Source organism: Xiphophorus couchianus, chromosome 24, assembly GCF_001444195.1.
Source record: "Xiphophorus couchianus chromosome 24, X_couchianus-1.0, whole genome shotgun sequence".
Taxonomy (NCBI): domain Eukaryota; kingdom Metazoa; phylum Chordata; class Actinopteri; order Cyprinodontiformes; family Poeciliidae; genus Xiphophorus; species Xiphophorus couchianus.
Window position 1 is genome coordinate 10,320,184 of NC_040251.1, and position 17,702 is coordinate 10,337,885.

General features: G+C 35.3%; 1 protein-coding gene across 2 annotated transcripts in view; it reads right to left on the reverse strand.

Annotated features, from left to right (window-relative positions):
* acap3a (ArfGAP with coiled-coil, ankyrin repeat and PH domains 3a) overlaps positions 1 to 14,538 on the reverse strand; it is a 59,572-nt gene extending 45,034 nt beyond the window's left edge. For both annotated transcript variants that reach the window (XM_028010099.1, XM_028010100.1), the window contains exon 1: positions 14,326 to 14,538. In XM_028010099.1, the coding sequence (XP_027865900.1) occupies positions 14,326 to 14,372 (47 nt within the window). In that variant the 5' untranslated portion in view covers positions 14,373 to 14,538. The remainder of the gene's footprint in view (positions 1 to 14,325) is intronic.
* Positions 14,539 to 17,702: the final 3,164 nt, after the last annotated feature.

Here is a 17,702-nt window from a genome sequence, read left to right on the forward strand (position 1 = left end):
ATGTCTGATGACACTCAGTAACAGACAATGGAGGTGTGGTCACTTCCTCCAAGTGTTTCCTCTGATCTGAGGTTCGCAGCATTCCCCTTGGTCGTCATATCACTTCTGATTCCTCTCCATGACCTCTAACCCTCTCCCTTCATACCGTGAACCAGCAAAGGCCTGACCGTATCGTGACACTGCCAGCAGGAAAGCACAACAAAAAAGTGTTCCAAACACAGCCTGCAGCTTTAGATGCTTAAACTGGCAAAGTGGAGTCAAGCATACCCTGAGATAACTGCTTGGTGTCAGTCACCAGAGCAGAAAAATGGTCGTCTAGAGAATTACAGCCTCAGAAGAAAGCAAAAAAATCTGGTTTCACAAGGAAAACAACAGGAGGTGAACCAGGTTTTGGTCAAAGACCTCAATCTTCCAGGTGAAAATCTGTTTTTTCAAAAACAGATTTGATGTCTGCCTAAAGTATTTGATGAACTTCTTGGTACCAAACCTTTTTCTGATACAGATAAAGAACTGTTTCACCAGGTTTGGGAGTTGCCCAGTCAGAGCCCGTACCTGAATATGACTAAAACTCTGAAATGTGATGTGAAGAAGGTGTTTTTACAAAGGTAAGCACTGAGAGCAGATATGAAAACAACAGGTGCTTCAACAACTTATTAGTTTATATTTGGGAGCTTTTTGTCCCTAAAGTATTTCAGTGTGTATTTGACATGTACAGGATATGATCAATAGAGGGTTAAAAATGGCTCAACAAGTAAAAAAAACACACAAAAATGAACTAATTGGGAAAAAAACAACTAACGCAAAGTAGATTACCCCCCTTGTGTGTAGAGGTGGTCTGTGGTCTTAATGTTATCAGTGCTTGAAGAGGTCAACAGGATTGATCTTGTGACTCAGAGCTGGGTGTTACAACAGGAGAGTCAGCCACTTCCGTCGTCTCCCAGCGACATGTGAGCTCTTTAGTCTGAATCTGCTTTCAATACTGGAGCAAAGTGACGCATTTCCTGGCCCATCCCTAGACTCGTTTCTAGCCGAACCACGACCAGAAATCTGCCCCCGCACATCCAGAGGAGTGTAAGGAAAAGGGAAAAGGAAAAAGGAGAAGAGACAAAGAGAGTGTGAGGCTGGGGAGAGAGGGATGGAAGCAATCAAAAACAGATGCTCAACCACGTGTGATTCAGCATTTCAAATCTCAGCAGAGGAGGAGACTCAGTGGCTGGACTTAAAGTCATTCTTTATTCCCCTGGTGGCCACAAAGGGCCACAGCTGAGGAGATGAAATCTCAACGCCGATCCACAACTTTTTACCCCATTTCTTGATCCAAAGTGCCACAGCAGCGGAATACCCAACCATATTCCCTTAAAGGCAGAGGCTTTCCAGGCAGCTTGTTCTTCGGAGAAGTCATTTCCCAGATATGACGCTAAACAAAGAAATCTGGTAGTCATAACTTACTATTAGTCAGATACAGTATGCTGCAAAGCTTATTCAAAGTGTGAGTGCAAACACAGGTTAACGTGACTCTGAAGACAAATGACACAGAGCCAAGCCAAGAAAACGACACCTCACATGTATGCTGTTTTACACACGAGGGAAATCGCTTGAAAAATAATACAGCTTGGTTGAAAGATATTACTAAAAGATGAGTCACAATTCAGATGTGATGTAGTGAAAAAGATGTGAGAAAATTGAAATAAAAATTAGATACTGTTGACAGGCCAGTTGGAAACTGAAGATGTCCTACAAAGCTAACAGAAAACAATCTTCTGTTTTTACAAAAGAAAATATGTTCAATGCTGGCTATTCATAGTACAAGTTTAAAAATATCTGTGAATAGATGATGCACAAATACTAAACCACGAATTGGTGGGACTCCACTGTGGATCCTAAAAAAAGAAATCAGAATTGGCAAATCAAACCTTCACAAAATCAGAGATTGGAAACAGAAACCAAACCAAAATCACATTTGAACATATAAAAAGGAACATTTTACAATAAAATCAACAATCAAGCCGTATATCCATGCAAATACAAAAAAAGTGAAATATTGTGTTGCCCATAATCGAAGTTTACTAAATTAAAGGTTGATTATTTTATTTTCTGTTTATTTCTACGTTTTGAGAATGCAATCAATAAAAAAATTACATTCTGGATTTATAAAAAGGAGATTTAGCAGCTTCTTTATACTTACAAAAACCTGCATACTTAATGTGAACTAGAGTAAGAAAATAAAATGATAATACCAAAAAATCTCCAACACTGCACTTGTTGCTCTTTTTGACAAACACATAATGCAACATGTCCTGAGCTAATTGCGAGCATTCTGCCATGCATTACAAGAAAAGTTGATTTTCATCTTTGAACAGCGTAAGACATTTGATTTCTAGGGGAAAAAATTGAAATCATATGTTCAGCTTCCATTACCGTAATTTAATCTGCAAGGAAAAAGTAAAACCAAGCTGGGAGGAATTTTCTTTGAAAAGAGACCAAAGGTTGGAAAAAGAGAAAGGAACTCAAAGAACGTGTGCGCTCCTCACAAAAGTCACTGCCGTTTTCTTTCACAATGGCCATTGCAAGGAATACTAATTTAAATTTGCTCCAACATTTTCATCATTTAAGCATTAAAATGTTGCTACAGAGCTGATTCAGATCTGCAAACTCAAACTCCGGTAATAGCAATCGACAGAAAGACACTTGAATGAATGGAAACTGTAAAGTTTTGCTAACAGAAACTAATATATTCAATATTCTGAACATGTTTACGCACTGAAAGCAGCTCCAACCCCTTAAGAGGTCCAAGACTGTAGGGCCAAGTTTTTTCATGGATCTTTGTGTATCCCGTCTGGAAAACGTCTTCCTATTCATGAATGTGAAAGGATTGGGACAGCCAGAGCCCCAGCAGGGAATCGCCTCCTTTTACACAAAAACAACACAAAAGGGTGACATCATCTCTGAACCCAAAGTTTTTTTTAGCAGCAGACTTAGCAGCAGGCAGGATGAATAAATAGACCTACTTTATTTTTACACAGTACAGATGAGTTAAATAGCGATGTGATCACCTTAGGGTCACAAATTCACCTGAACAACTGGAGAAGTTAAAAACTCTACATAAAATTATGGGGCGTCCGGGGATCGATTCCCAAATTGGATCTCCTCTGCATCTCTTAACCCCTTTTCTCACTGCCAACTGAATACTGCAAATAAATAAAGGCTAAAAAAAATAACAAAAAAACTATATAAAGTTATGTGGGTCTAATTCCTGATCAGTAATTTTTTGAACAGTTTAGAAAAGTATGACTATTTAGCATAAACAATATTCTAATGATCTAAAATTCAAGTATATAACTTTATATTCCACCATCTGTGACAAGGCTGGCTTAAAAAATCTATACTGTAATTAGTCTGTATTTTTCAACTTTTTATACTTATATTTATTTTTATTAACTCTAACTATAAATTTTATTCTTTTAATTTACTTTTATAATCTGCTTGACATAAACTCTGTTTTTCTATTGTTTCATGTTTTATATAACGTTATTTTACTTTTTTAAAATTTTGTTACAAATCTAATGTTTATGCTACATTTTAATCATATAAAGTTTTTACATTTATTTTGATAATTATAATTCATGCTCATTTTGCTCATTATTCTGTTGTGTAATGTAATTAATCCTTTTGATTTACAAAACTGCTGTTTTATAGAGTAAACAAAACTTACTATGTAATAGAGCATTTTTTGTGAATGTTTAAATTTCTAAAAATGATTAAGCAGCTATTACCGGTTTTATAAAGGAGATATATATCTTCTTCAGCAATAAAATCCAATCTTACAGCACCTGTTCTATAAGGCATTACTTCCCAATCAGAGGTGAATAATTGAGATATTTTTTGTTTTCTTTCATTACCTTTAATCAATCAATTACATTTTATTTGTATAGCACATTTCAGCATCAAGGCATTTCAAAGTGCTTTACATCATAACAAACACAAAAACACAAAGTCATGCAACATAGAATCAACAATCAAAACATTACATTAAGTCAAATGCCATCATTAAATTCTGAATTGATTAAGTTTCAAATAGAACTCTAAACAGGTGGGATTTTTATTCAAGATTAAAAGGAAGTCAGTGTTTCAGCTGTTTTACAGTTTTCTGGAAGTTTCTTCCAGATTTGTGGTGCATAGAAGCTGAATGCTGCTTCTCCTCGTTTGGTTCTGGTTCTGGGGATGCAGAGCAGACCAGAACCAGAAAACCTGAGGGGTCTGGAAGGTTGATACAACAACAGCAGATCTTTAATGTATTGTGGTGCTAAGCCGTTTAGTGATTAATAAACTAACAACAGTATTTTAAAGTCTATTCTTTGAGCTACAGGAAGCCAATGTAGGGACTTTAAAACTTTTTTTCTTTAAGAAGAAAAAAGATCTGCTGCCATGTTTGGTAACTTCCTAAATAAAATGTTATGACTCATAAGATCAAAGAAGTACATCTTGAGTTAAGGAAAAGAGTTGTGTTCTGTGTTTCAAGCAGATGAAATGTTGCGTTGTACGTAATTTTGGAAAAATCACAGATTGTATTAGAGTTGAGCCCAATTGCTTTGCAGCCTATACTGAGCTCATATGCTGCGAATAGAAAAAAGCCCTTCATCTAAGCTGGTATTAAGTTACTGATGTTGTATTTGTTGCATGCCAATAGAGCAGAAACACTGTAATCAAGAAGCCATTGTTTTGGGGATCAATAGATTAGTATGAGAACGAGATGTTCACCCTCCAGGTGGTGCACTTTATCGTGCACAGGACTGAGAGAGCTAATGTAGGCCAATCCCTGATTAAAACACGTCGCCGCTCACATGCACTGTGCTTAATACCGTCACTTTCATTACCTGCAGTTCAATGAGTTCACCCAAGTCCTTTAAAAAAAAGACATTCTGGAAAAGCTCAACAATAAGTTCACTGAGCTTCCACCGACATTAAATCAACCAAGCAGGAAAAAGCTAAAGGAGCAGAATGTTCTTTCACTCTTAGTGAACATTTAACCTGAACACAACAATGACACCCACTGGAGGTGCAAATTACAGGCCATTAAAACATTTTTTAAGATCCTATTTCATGACCACTATGATTTTAACTTTAGGCTCTACAGTACTGGGTATTAAAAATTCAGTAAATCTCATTTAATACAGGAGAAACTTGAATATTATGAGTTATGACAACATTTTATTTACATTTGGATAAAATAAAGCAATTGAATTTAATGCCACAATTGGTAAGCTGTCAGAGTCATGTCTGTTATGAGCCCGACTGGTTAAAAACAACTATTAAAATAGTCTTTGCCAGTTGAACTCTTCACTGAAAGGTAGAATGTTCTGTAATAAAGTTCTTTGGATGGGGTTATTAGCTTCCATCATGTGCTTTGTCACTTTGTAACACATTTCTCTGCCAGTTCTACACTCAGAGGTAAGTGGCATTTAATTACATTTACATGAGTAACTTTTGGAAATACATGCACTTCTGGGAGTAGTTTTACTGCATCACTCTTTTTACTCTTTTGCATAAACATAACACTTAGAGATGTAACTCAATTATACCTGAATCGATTCATTGGCTTAATCGCTTAAAATAATCAACTAATTTAGTTATCGATTAATTGTTAATTGGAGTATAAAGTTTCAAAAAAGGCCCTTTGCTGAAAAAAGAAAAACATATTCAGAGCAGCAATTAACCCAAATCTGTACAAAATATATATACATGCTGTTTCTAACATAAAAACAGCTTTGACTGTAAATATGTTCTACTTAGAACTTCTTGAGAGGCATAGTTTTAGCTTCACTCGGCCAAGATTTAGTAAAGGAATGCTATGTTATCGCATAGCATTTATTTTCTTATTTAAAAGAGGAGTTGAATTATTTATTTGCATATTTCAATGTATTGCTAATATTGTATAAAAAGGCTTAAGTGGTTAAATGAAGTCTCTGTAGAATGTGTCTTTTTTTAAAAATCAGATTAATCATCAAAATAATCAATAGAATAAGCTATTACCATTACCATAATAATCGTTAGTTGCAGCCCTAAGGTAAATGTATTTTAATGCCTTTTATTGAAATACTACATATATCTAAGACTTTTTAAAACTTTTTAAGACCCTCACAAAAACCCTGTTTAAGCAGAAAAAGATTAAAAGTGAAAGTTGTCACTCTTGATCTCCATTCCGTCATTAAAAAGCTCCTCTGATCCTTACTGAACAAAGCAAAACCAAAGAATAGCTCAGTGATCACTAATCAGTTCCAGATGGCGAGTTTTATCTTTCTCCTCAAAAGCTTTGGACTTGGCTGCTTTTTTTTTTTTTTTACCAAATTTCCAAGGAGACAGATGCAAGTGTGCTGGATAAAATCGGATTTGTGACAACAGAATAAATTGTTTTCTCTGCTGCATAAGGAAAGCCAAGATAATTATTCAGGTATTTATTGTTCATCTAGATTAATGGTAAACATCTCAATGTGAAGCATTATACTGATTTGTGAATAAAAGCGTCAGAGGCAACTTATTTTATCAGATGTAATAATGATGAATAATGATAGTGATGGAGTCACAGTCGTGGGTAAAGCACCCTTGACCGAACAGAAGGCCCACTGACACAGATTCAAGTTAGAAGGAGGTCAGTCTGAACTAGAGCAGAAACAACAAGATCTCATAGTTAAAATCCCTTCCAGCCTCCTGCAGCTGGAGAGGCAGATCCTCCGCGAAAGACCAAAAATACTTTAGTATGCATTAATATACAAACTGGAAACTGTCTTTGCACTGCCGCAGACGTTAATATCGACAGTCTACCTTATCGTCTTACATCCAATCAGCCCCAAAGAAAATTAATGGCACTACTGGATTGGCTGCTTCTCAAACACCAGTCAATAGTGTGTGGCGTTTCGTTCAGGTATTTCAGCTTTTCTTTCAGATGTTTAAGAAATGCTCTAAGAAAAAATCCACAAATATGCAGATTTTCTGCAAATAATTTTGATGTTCCACAGAAAAATGTGTGAATAGGTGAATTCAAACCACAAACACTGAGCCATGAAAAGATGGGGGTTCACTTTATTGGGGTGTCCTAGTTAAGCCCAGAACAACTAGCGAAGACAGAGATGACTCTGTTTAGAGTTAAATCATGTTTGAACCTGGTAGAGCCCAGATTTCCTTTTTCATTATTTAATTCTGATAAGTGAAAAGCCCAGATTACATATTTGGCCTCAATCTCATTTCTCTTTGAACAATGGATCAATTACTAAGCATGCTCATTAGTCCAACCATCTAAAATATGCAACCTTCCTTCAGCCTTTAATCTGAATTTGGGTCAAGAATTTATGTGTCCAGCCGTGTTTCTCTCAGAGAATGAGAAATCAAAGGCAGTAAGCGCCACAGGTCACTGGCCTCGGATTCGGCTCTGCTCCGTGACTCATTGTGTGGCCCTTCGTCATGACGGCATCATCTCTGCTGCCCCCACATGGGAGGACTCCCTGCCCTGGACTATTCACACAGAGACTGGAGTGTCTCCCAGCGGAAGTTACAAACTCACCGGACAATACTTATATTCAGCTGGAGGCTGGGAAGCTCAGTGGGAATGGAGCTGAAACTCCCGCCAGAATGAAGTAGCTCACCATATGGAGAAATTGGGAGAAGTTCTGATTAGAAGAAGCAGAACATGTGAACATAACCTAATGTTGTTTATGTCTGTTTGTTTTTATCTTCCTCAGAGTGTGACCTCTAATTAGCATGTTTGCACAGAGAAAACAACTGCCTGTTCTCAGTGTTGTGCCACATTAAACACAAACCCAGGAGTCTGTTCAGCACAGATGAGCCCTATTGGTTCCAGTGACACATCTGGCTTTGATGAGTTGGGTCAGTGTGCCACGCTGAACAATGAAAGTCATAAAATACAGCTTCGATTCAGATATTTCAGTATCTGATTACTGCCTTAACAGTAATCTAAGGCAGTGTGTGTGATAGTGTTACTGAAGGAAGTTGACTCAAATCAGACATTTTTATCATCCGCAGCGTTCAAAATTAAAATTAGAAGACGCCATTTACAAGGAAACTGTTTTCTCAATAAAACATATCAGTTGATCATTCGAGCTGCTATATTTTGTGTTTGGACTATTAAAATAGGCATTTGTACGCATTTTTAGAGGGGGGTCTCAGATTTTAGTGGGAAGTTGTGGTCCACTGTCGATCAGTAGGTTGAAGTTTCTGTAGTGTTTATGTGATTGTGTGTAAGTTTCTAAGATCTAATCAACAGAAACAGAAGTAGGCAATGAGAATCCCCTTCACAAAACAAGGGGGATACAATCAAATCTCATAAAACTACCTCATCATTTGAAAACTCGTGTTCAGCAGTTTCACAATCGAACTTCTTTCACTTTCCTGCCTGGGGAACTCAGTGAAGCTTACTCGTCACACAGGTAACACTTCTGTCGGTTTTACTGTAAACCAACAGCTCTTCTAGAAAGCAGGTTAAGTAAGAAAATACTGTATGTTCTGTCTAATCCCCAAAACGACAACAAATATATTTTTCCAAATAAAATAAAAACACAGAGAGACAAACGGTGGAGAAACTTTCATGGGGTAACATCAAGCAGAGATACGGCTGACACATGTCCAACTAGTCCTGAGCCAAAAGTGAAAGTAAAAATGACTTAAAGAAACTCTGTTGAATCTGGCTGAGAACCAAAACGGTTGCAAAAAGAAACACGTACATGGAACAGATACTGGAGAGCTGTAAACATATCTATTGAACCTTTATACATTTTTTTCACAGAACCAGAAAAACCTCAGTGCATTTTATTGGGATTTAATAATCCCCACATAAAATTAAAGGAGTGGGAGACATGGATTTCACGTTTTTTTTAACAGATAAAACTAGAGAAGTGTGGTAAATATGTTTGTGTTCAGCTTTTACTCAAACAAATGCCCTCAGAAATCACCTAATCAGTACAAAGAGTCCACTTTCATGTGATTTAATCCAATATCCTGCTGTTCTGTGAGGGCGTAAAAGAACTTTAATGTAATATTTACTTTACAAAAATAAATAAATAAGAGAGAATATGTACAACCTTTCAGGACAAATTATATTCAAAAAGCTTCCAGTGAGGAGAAATGTTAAAGTAGGATGTGTGTCAGAAGTGGAATAATCTCAACAATGAAATAAAAGAATGCAAAATATTCAGAAGTGTAATATATGTTTAATTTTTCCGCTTTTTATTGCTTTTTTAGTCTTTTCATGAGATAATGTCCTTAAATTTAAACAGAATAATGCTAAAAGTACCAGTAATATATTTTTAGATCTATTTTTTTGACAATGGGCTGGAAAATTTCCACACATGGATGAAAAAAAAAAAGAATGTTTTTTAGATTTTTTTTTTACATTTTTCACATCACGCAAATGAAAAATAACCTTAAAATATCAATAAAACAGTAGTTCTTTCAAAATGAAAACACATTTCCTAGCATAGATACTTATCAAAAATTATGCCTGATCTTTTTGTCAAAAAGATTATGTAACATTTGAGGCTCTAAACTGGTTTTATTCAGCTGGACTGAAGGTAAAATTGGCTCTTTGAATTGTAAAGATTGCAAACCACTTGTTCAGATCAAATCTGAGCCGTTTGTAAAACGTGTGTTGCAAATGTCCCCAGTCAAAGTCCAGACCTAAATCCAATTAGGAATTTGTCACAAGACTTGGAAATCAATGTTCATAGACTTTCCATCCAACCTGATTGAGCTTGAACTATTTTTTTAAACCAGAATTACTGTAGCTTCAATATTAGTGTAATCCCAGAGAAAGAGGGTTCAGAGCCTCATAATAAATATGCACTCCATAGTATTGGTCTATCACATAAAAATGCCCTCTTAAAAACACATCAAAGTAGTAGTTATTGGTTGTGCATCATGACCAATACACAATGCAATGTTGGGAAAATTGTTATATTTGAACTATAATAATTCCAGATACAGTCTTTTATGAAACTTGTCCCTTTGAAGGTTTACCTGACATGCTACCTGTTAAAATATAATCAATATAATCAGGAGCAGCTAAAGAAAACCAAACCCTGCTGTTCTGCTCCAGCATTAAGTGCTTTATGCTCCAGCAGCTGGAAACTAAATAGCACCAGACACAACTGCTCAGACCTGATTCCCAACATGCGTGGGAAATAGTGGTGTGTCAATCCCAACGGCTAAATAAACCAGATTTTTTTTTCAACCTGCTTCCTTCTAGCCTTCCACCTCCTTCCACAGCCTGCTGCAGCAGAGCATTTAGCTCCATAAGAAGCCTTAGGAAAACCGTGTTACAGGCTTGGATGCCTGTTTATTTTATCGGATTAATAATAATTAATTGATAATAGAAATAATTGCTAACTAATCTAGGACTCAATTAATCATTACCTGGAGTATACAGACTCTGAAAATGGCAATTTGCTGAAAAAACAACACACTTAGAGAAGTAAAAAAGTCAAAACTGTACAAAAAATATACACATTTCACATTTAAGACAAAAAAACATTAATAGTCTGTAAATATATTCTACCCAGAACTCCTGGGCATTTATTTTTAGCTTCAACTGGTTCAAATTCTGTAAAAAAAAAACCAAAAAAACCTCTTGAGCACCTTTTGTTATCCATTTATGTAATTAATAATTAATTATTCCAAAAAATAATCAAAAGATTACTAGACAGTATTTTTTAGCTCCCGATGCATCCTTTGCTACAAATGATCATGTGTTCACTAAAGGAATGCTATGTAATTGCACTTAAGATTTTTCCAATAACATTTTTATTCTCTTACTTGTAAAAGCAATCGAATTATTTAGTTGTTTGCATCTTTTAATGTATTTCTAATGTTACAATAATCATTAGTTGCAGCCGTCTCTTTCAGCTTCTCTTAGATAAAAAAAACTCTCAACTTTGTATTAGCAGAAGGATAAAGTCCAAGCATGACAGCATATCTCTCTGACAGGCGGGGTATTATGAAAAATCTATGCAACATCTAAGGAGAAAGATAAGATAGCTCCATCCATTCTCTGATGACACGAAGAAGGATCTCAGCGCTTTAAATAATGAGTTAGGCGTCTCCTGAGCATGAACGCCCTTTGCTGCTCTGCTGAACATGTGAGACAACAAAAGAGTCGGTTGGGGTTATGAGCCTCTCTCCAACTGCAGATGGCTGTGATTACGGTGCTGCTGCCAAGTGTGGAAGTCTTTGATTTTCAAGCAGACTTTATCTGCAGGAGGAAACATGTGCTCCGTTGGAAAGCAAAGAAATGATCCACAACTCTGAACTTTCAGAACCTCATTGTTTCACAAATGTTACATTTTTAGTCACTGCAGTTGGTGAGATTTAAAGGTTTGCATTTTGCATAGGGATGAAATGATTAATCATGTTGAATTGATTGTTGAAATAATTATTAGGTAATTTAGTAATCGATTAATAGTTAAGTATTCGGACTCAAAAAAGGCTATTTGCTGAAAGAACAACACACTTACGACAGTAATTAAGACAAAACTGTGCAAAAACATAGACATTTTTCATCAAGATGAAAAAAACAATCTTTTTTTGGTTAGAAAATGTCGAGCCGCAACTCATCATGTGGCAGAGTTTTAGTTTCACCTGGTTAAGATTGTGTTTTAAAAAAACTTCTATCTAGCTTCTTTTGTTATCCAATTATTAATTGATTTAATTTTTTAAAAAGTCAATAAATCAGCCTTACATTGTATTGAAATTAAGTCAAGCAAAAAGGGCTGAACTTTATGTCAGCCTTGACATGTGAAGGGCTGACATGAATATACAGTGTTTTATAACTGTATATACATCCTTTGCAACAAATGATAAAGTCTTCACTATAGAAATGCTTTGTTATTGCATTTTAGGTAATAAAATGTTTATTTTCTTATTAAATATTTGTTTACTTGCATCTTTTATCGTGTTTCTAATAGTGTATATATAAAAAAGGCTTAATTGGTTAAATGAAAAATCTGCCAAATGTACCAATTTTTTTATTCAATCGTCTGAATAACTGATAGATTAATTGATTACTAAATTAATTGTTAGTTGCAGCCCTACAACTTAAAGAGGGAAATTAACCAAGAGTACCCAGAAAGAACAGTGAAAAAGTGAAAAACAACCCCACACCGGTATTTGACCCTTGTTGCTGAATTATAACAAATTAATCAAAGAATTTAATTTAATTCAATTAATTAATAAAATCTTAATTTTATTCTTAAAGCTTACTTTTATTTGCCTATATTTTTCTATTGGCTCTAAGTGGAAACCTTCATTAATATTGTCTTTAATCACGTTAACAGTGGATGAATTCATACTGTTAATTTTCTCTACCTTCATAGAATAGAATAGAATAGAATAGAATAGAATAGAATTACTTTATTCATCCCAGCAGGGAAATTATTTCGCAGTTACAGCAGCATAGAGACAACAACCACCACTGAGTAGCAATTGTAGACAAAATAAAAATTAAAATAAAATATAACATGCTGTCAATATAAAAAGATGATCACCTGAGAGATCAAGAGGAAAATCTGTGCTAACATATTTCTATTTTTTCTTTCAAAAAATGTTTCAAAGAGTACCTAATAGGCTGACTTTTTAAATCGAGGCAATCCATCTATCAACCTATCATCTTAAGTCTATTTGAGATGAAATGAGCCGGTCCCAGGTCTTCCTTCTAGAACGATATGCCCAGAAAAACGCGAGGCGCAGAGGAAGCATCCTGATAAGATGCTCCAAACTCTTCACCTTATCTCTGTAGATAAACTCGATCACCCAACATAATTAGGTTATTTTGGCCTCTCATATCAAGGTTCACATGCTTTTGGTCTCGATCCACATCTCATGACTGTAGGTGAGGGCCGAAACATAGATGAACCAGTGGATCATTGATCACCTTCAAAAAATTGAACTAAAATCTTAATTCTTGTAAATAAGACTAATTGAACTTGTTCGTTTGATGTTGAATCCCCAGTTTTTCATCAAAACTGGGGATTCATTTTGTTTATATTTTTTATGCTTTTATTTTTTATTTATTTAGCGAGACACAGTTTAGTCGTAGGAATAACACGTGTCTAAATTTAATAATCGGTGATTTTTAAAGATTTCATTTTTGGAAAATCTGGATTATTTTTCACCTTTGCTTTCCAAAGTTCAGAGTGATGTCACCACACCCAAGGATTAACATTTTGTTTGACAGGCATATTTTACAGCCTCTGTTACTGTAGACTTTAATGTTAAGTCAACTCTAAGATTGAATATTTGGGCCAGATTATTAATTTTTTATTTTTTTAAATAGAAGTTATAAGTGATAATATTACAGGAATACTGTCGCAATATTTGGAGAAATAAGTAGTAATTTTATGAGATCTCTAACACAAGAAAATGAAAAAATAAAATGAGGAATGCTGACCATCTTGTCAAGTTACGCTTTGGTATGACTTTGACAGATTACTTAATACTTAATAGAAATACTTAATATTTCAACACATCAGCATCAAATTATTATCAGTAGCAGGACTTTGAAACAACTGAGTCTATTCCAAAAAAGATTACTATAGAACTATATAACTACAGAAGTTATTTTTCCCCTCATTAAAACAATGTTTTTCTATTAATTTTAATATGTTTTTTTTCTGGTAAAATTGCATCTTTATCTGCATCTCTATATGATTTCTTTTTTTTTTTTTTTTAGAAAAATTGGAAATCAGATCTGGTATAAAAAGAAGAAAGTCTGGACACCCCTGCAGTAAAATTGCAGATTTGACAGATTTTCCCTTCTCCTTCAAGTAAAGTGTACAGAATTAAAAGATCCTGTACAAACAGGTTCATAATGGGATGAATGTGTGTAGAACATTTCTCTTCTATTTGTGAAAGCTTCGGCAGCTTGAAAACTTATATTTTCAATGGGTTTGACCAGAAATAAAACAGAAATCAGAGAGTTTAAAGAGATGAAGTCATTATCTGCATAAATAACTGAACTCATATAGGTTTGGATGAATTAGTGTCATGTGTTTTGTCCATGTGACTGCTCATCAATAACGCAGAGTGAACTGTTAGGAGACAAGAGCCGCGACTAAAATGTGACTGATGATCCTCCAATCCAAACTTTCCTGCTCCACTAAATTCACATTGTGTCCCCGATCCCCGATCGAGCCATGTGTCCCAGTTCCGGTCGCTCACAGCTCCGAGGAGAATAATGTCATCCAGACCAAGCAGACTGAGGCGTTCAACAGTTCAAACCACAAAAACACAATCGGTCTGGCGCGGTTTTTACCCCTCCATTCTTACCTAAATCGGGGAGAATCCTTGATGCAGTCTTCAAAATCAACCGTCATCTTGGATTTGGTGAGGAGTTTCCACACGATTTAAAACACGGATTGCATCTCCCGAGTGGGTTGAAGTACACAGATGGTAAGTATCCGACAGAGAGCGATCCTCCTACCCCTGCAGCGGCAGTTTACTCACTGAGCGCCACTCTGGTGATCCGAAGCGACTCCACTCAGTACAGCACACTCTGCTGCGTTCATGATAAACTCGTATTTTATAACTCCAATCTTAAACCACGACATATATATATATATATATATATATATATATATATATATATATATATATATATATATATATATATATTTTAGCAATAGCCTATATTTTATTCTATATATATATTGCTAAATTAAAGTTGTAGAGGAAATAGTGTCAGTTGATACAAATAATATTAAATATTACAAATAAAAGTAAAATATGAAATAATAAATAAAATAAATATAAATTATCAGACTGTCGGTATACAGATATCCGATTTGACTAAATTCAAGGTTGCATGTAGACTATGAGATTTTCAAAATCTTGCTCTAGTTTTGTCTTAAAATAAAACTGATTTAATAAAATTGCAACGTGAACACATATTATGTTAGAAGAAAGGTTTCGGATTGCATTTGAAAGCAACATTTTAGAACACTGACGTCAAACTCATTTGAATAATAACAGTTTTGATTTCCCACACCTCTTCTTCTTCTTTTTGTTATTATTATTAAAAAAAAATTAAAATCCGACAGTAAATTTATGCTTTGGCAGTTCAACATCTCCAATAAACAAAGAATTTGAGCTCATGTCCTTTTTTACTGCCTGAGAAATCTTTTCTTTCACTCACTGGCAGGTCAAAGAGCACTTCATATGAACTTTCTTTCCCTCTGTACTTTCCCATGCAGCTGTGCAGAGCTGTTACAATCTTTCCCTGGAAAGATTACCTTTATTTAACAGGAAGGAGGACAGCCAAGAGGAAGTGCAGGAGCTTGGGATTTTACGGAATGGGTCGCTGGCGTCATTTTTCCTTCCTGCGCCTGTTTGGAGGTCATGAAGGGAAAAGATTTCATTGACTTTCAGACAGATTTATCATGACCAATGTCTCCACTTGCACAACCATATTTATGACAAATAACATGACTTTCATAGGCAATGATGTTGTGTTCAAACTACAAATTATTATTATGAATTCAATTATATTGCTTAAACCTTTTGATGGATCCTGAAACAAATCTTTTGGCATTAATTAAAAAAAACAGGATTTTTTTTTTTTGTTCTCTTGGAAAGGAATACAATATTGCAATTCTCAGATTCTTTTTTGGTGTTTGAAATTGTACATGAAACTATTGTATATTGTCTCCACAGTTATTTAAGCTATTTTAAGTGACCCACTTGTCATACAGTCATGTACAAGGATTTCCCTTCTGTGCCGAACATCACAATAGATGTCTTCTTAGACATTAGTGACCTGTGCTCTTAAAAGACAAAAGAAGAAGAACAGTTGGGTTTCTTTTTGCAAAAACCTTCCTGAGATTATTTGTACACTAATTACAAATTGGTCAAATGAATCCATCAAGCACTAAATAAACAAAATAAGAATCTAAGCTATCCATATTGTATTTTTTCATTCTGAAAAGATAAAAAAAGAGCTCCGAAAACTGGTATATTTCAATCATAAAATAATTTTTAAAATACTTGTATTATTTCCTTTACTACAAATCTATTTTGTCACATGTATTATGTTTGTAGTTCTTTAGTTAATTCAACTGTTAAACCGTTATACTTCCTTTTAACTACCCTCAGCTACTTTTACAAATCTGAGATCAAAGCCTCTTTAGAAATCTGTTGAGTCAGCAGTTGGCTGACGCTAAAGTGCAAGCTGCAGCAGAAAAAATAAACTTAGTGGCAAAGTTGGTTGTAAGCATTTAATCAACTCTGTTATGGATTTTATTAACACAGTACATGATCTATGGATGTAACACACAGGAACTCTGTGATGTTACAGAAAAGTATTGCAACAGAGTCTGTGTATAAATTTCCACATGATGCAAACTACTGATAACAAAAGGAACAGTTTTCCTTTAATATGTTTTGAGGATGTACTCAAGTGATTTTGGCATCAAAGTAAATATTTATCTAATTTCAGATCCATTTTAAGTAACTGGATGAGTCCAGTGGGTTGTACAAATTCGATCTTTCACCACTTTAATAGTTTGTTTGAGGAGGTGTGAATGTGTAATAGAACTCTGGTCCGTCTAAACATCAGGTCTCCATTTGGTTGAAGTGAACTCTGGCACAGTTAGAATGCATATGTGAATGCAGAGCGGACCGGACAGCTCTCCAATAGCATAAAGCGGACTACAGTGCAGGGCCTTCTGGGTAAGTACAATAAATGCGAGTCTAGCGCTAGCTTGAGATATTGCTCATTGTCTTTTACCAAAGACAAAAGAGAACTCCTATAACCACTAAAATGTGATGCTACTATACATTTTTGTTTACATTTTGTAAAGAAGGAACCTTCACTAATGTCTTCTTCTGAGGTTTTCTTATCGTATCCTTCTGTGGTTCTTGGTGCAGCTCCTCCACAGCTGAGGGGAGAAACAGGTTTTCTTATTAGTTTCTTTTGGTTGACAATGCAGTGTGAAAGCGAATAGCACTAATTGAAAATGTAACAAATGTTGCAACTATGGTCCCCAATCAAACCGAGTTTATGGACTATCAGGTGTGAAAAACCCCTAAGATTATATCTGTGGTACTATTGGTGTCCACCACTATTAGAAATGTGCCTTGTGCCTTAGTGCATGAAGAAGAAAGCCTTTGGATGTCAAATATGCTTCCATCAGAATCCTGCCTCCTATAGCCATCCCAAGCACCACTGCAGCACTGAATCACTGAGAAAAACATGGGCTCTTGGATGGTGACCTACTTTTGTTCCCTTCTTTAGTCTGCTGGAGAGAGCTGCAAGTCAAACTGCTGGGTGTGCAGCATGTAATGTTATCCCTTCTGACTGAAGGTGCAAGACAGTACAAGCCACAAATTAAGCTTGTACAAACGACAGATAAGTAGTATGCATTATGCATGCATTCCCTCTCCCTTTTAAAACAACATACCTGAAATAGTCTTAAAAATTTATGTTGATCTCTCGCCATGATGTTCCCATCAGCTTTTGTGTGATGCTGGTTGGAAAGACTAATCAGTTGGACAGGAAGGAAAAACGATCGCAGTTGTCTTGTGTGTAAATCAAACAGTAAATATAAAAACAGTCGCATAGCAAATAAGTGACTGTCTGGTCTTGCTTCAGTCATTTCCCTATGATCTGCAGGCAGGCTAATTACTATAAGAAAAAAAAATACTGCTCT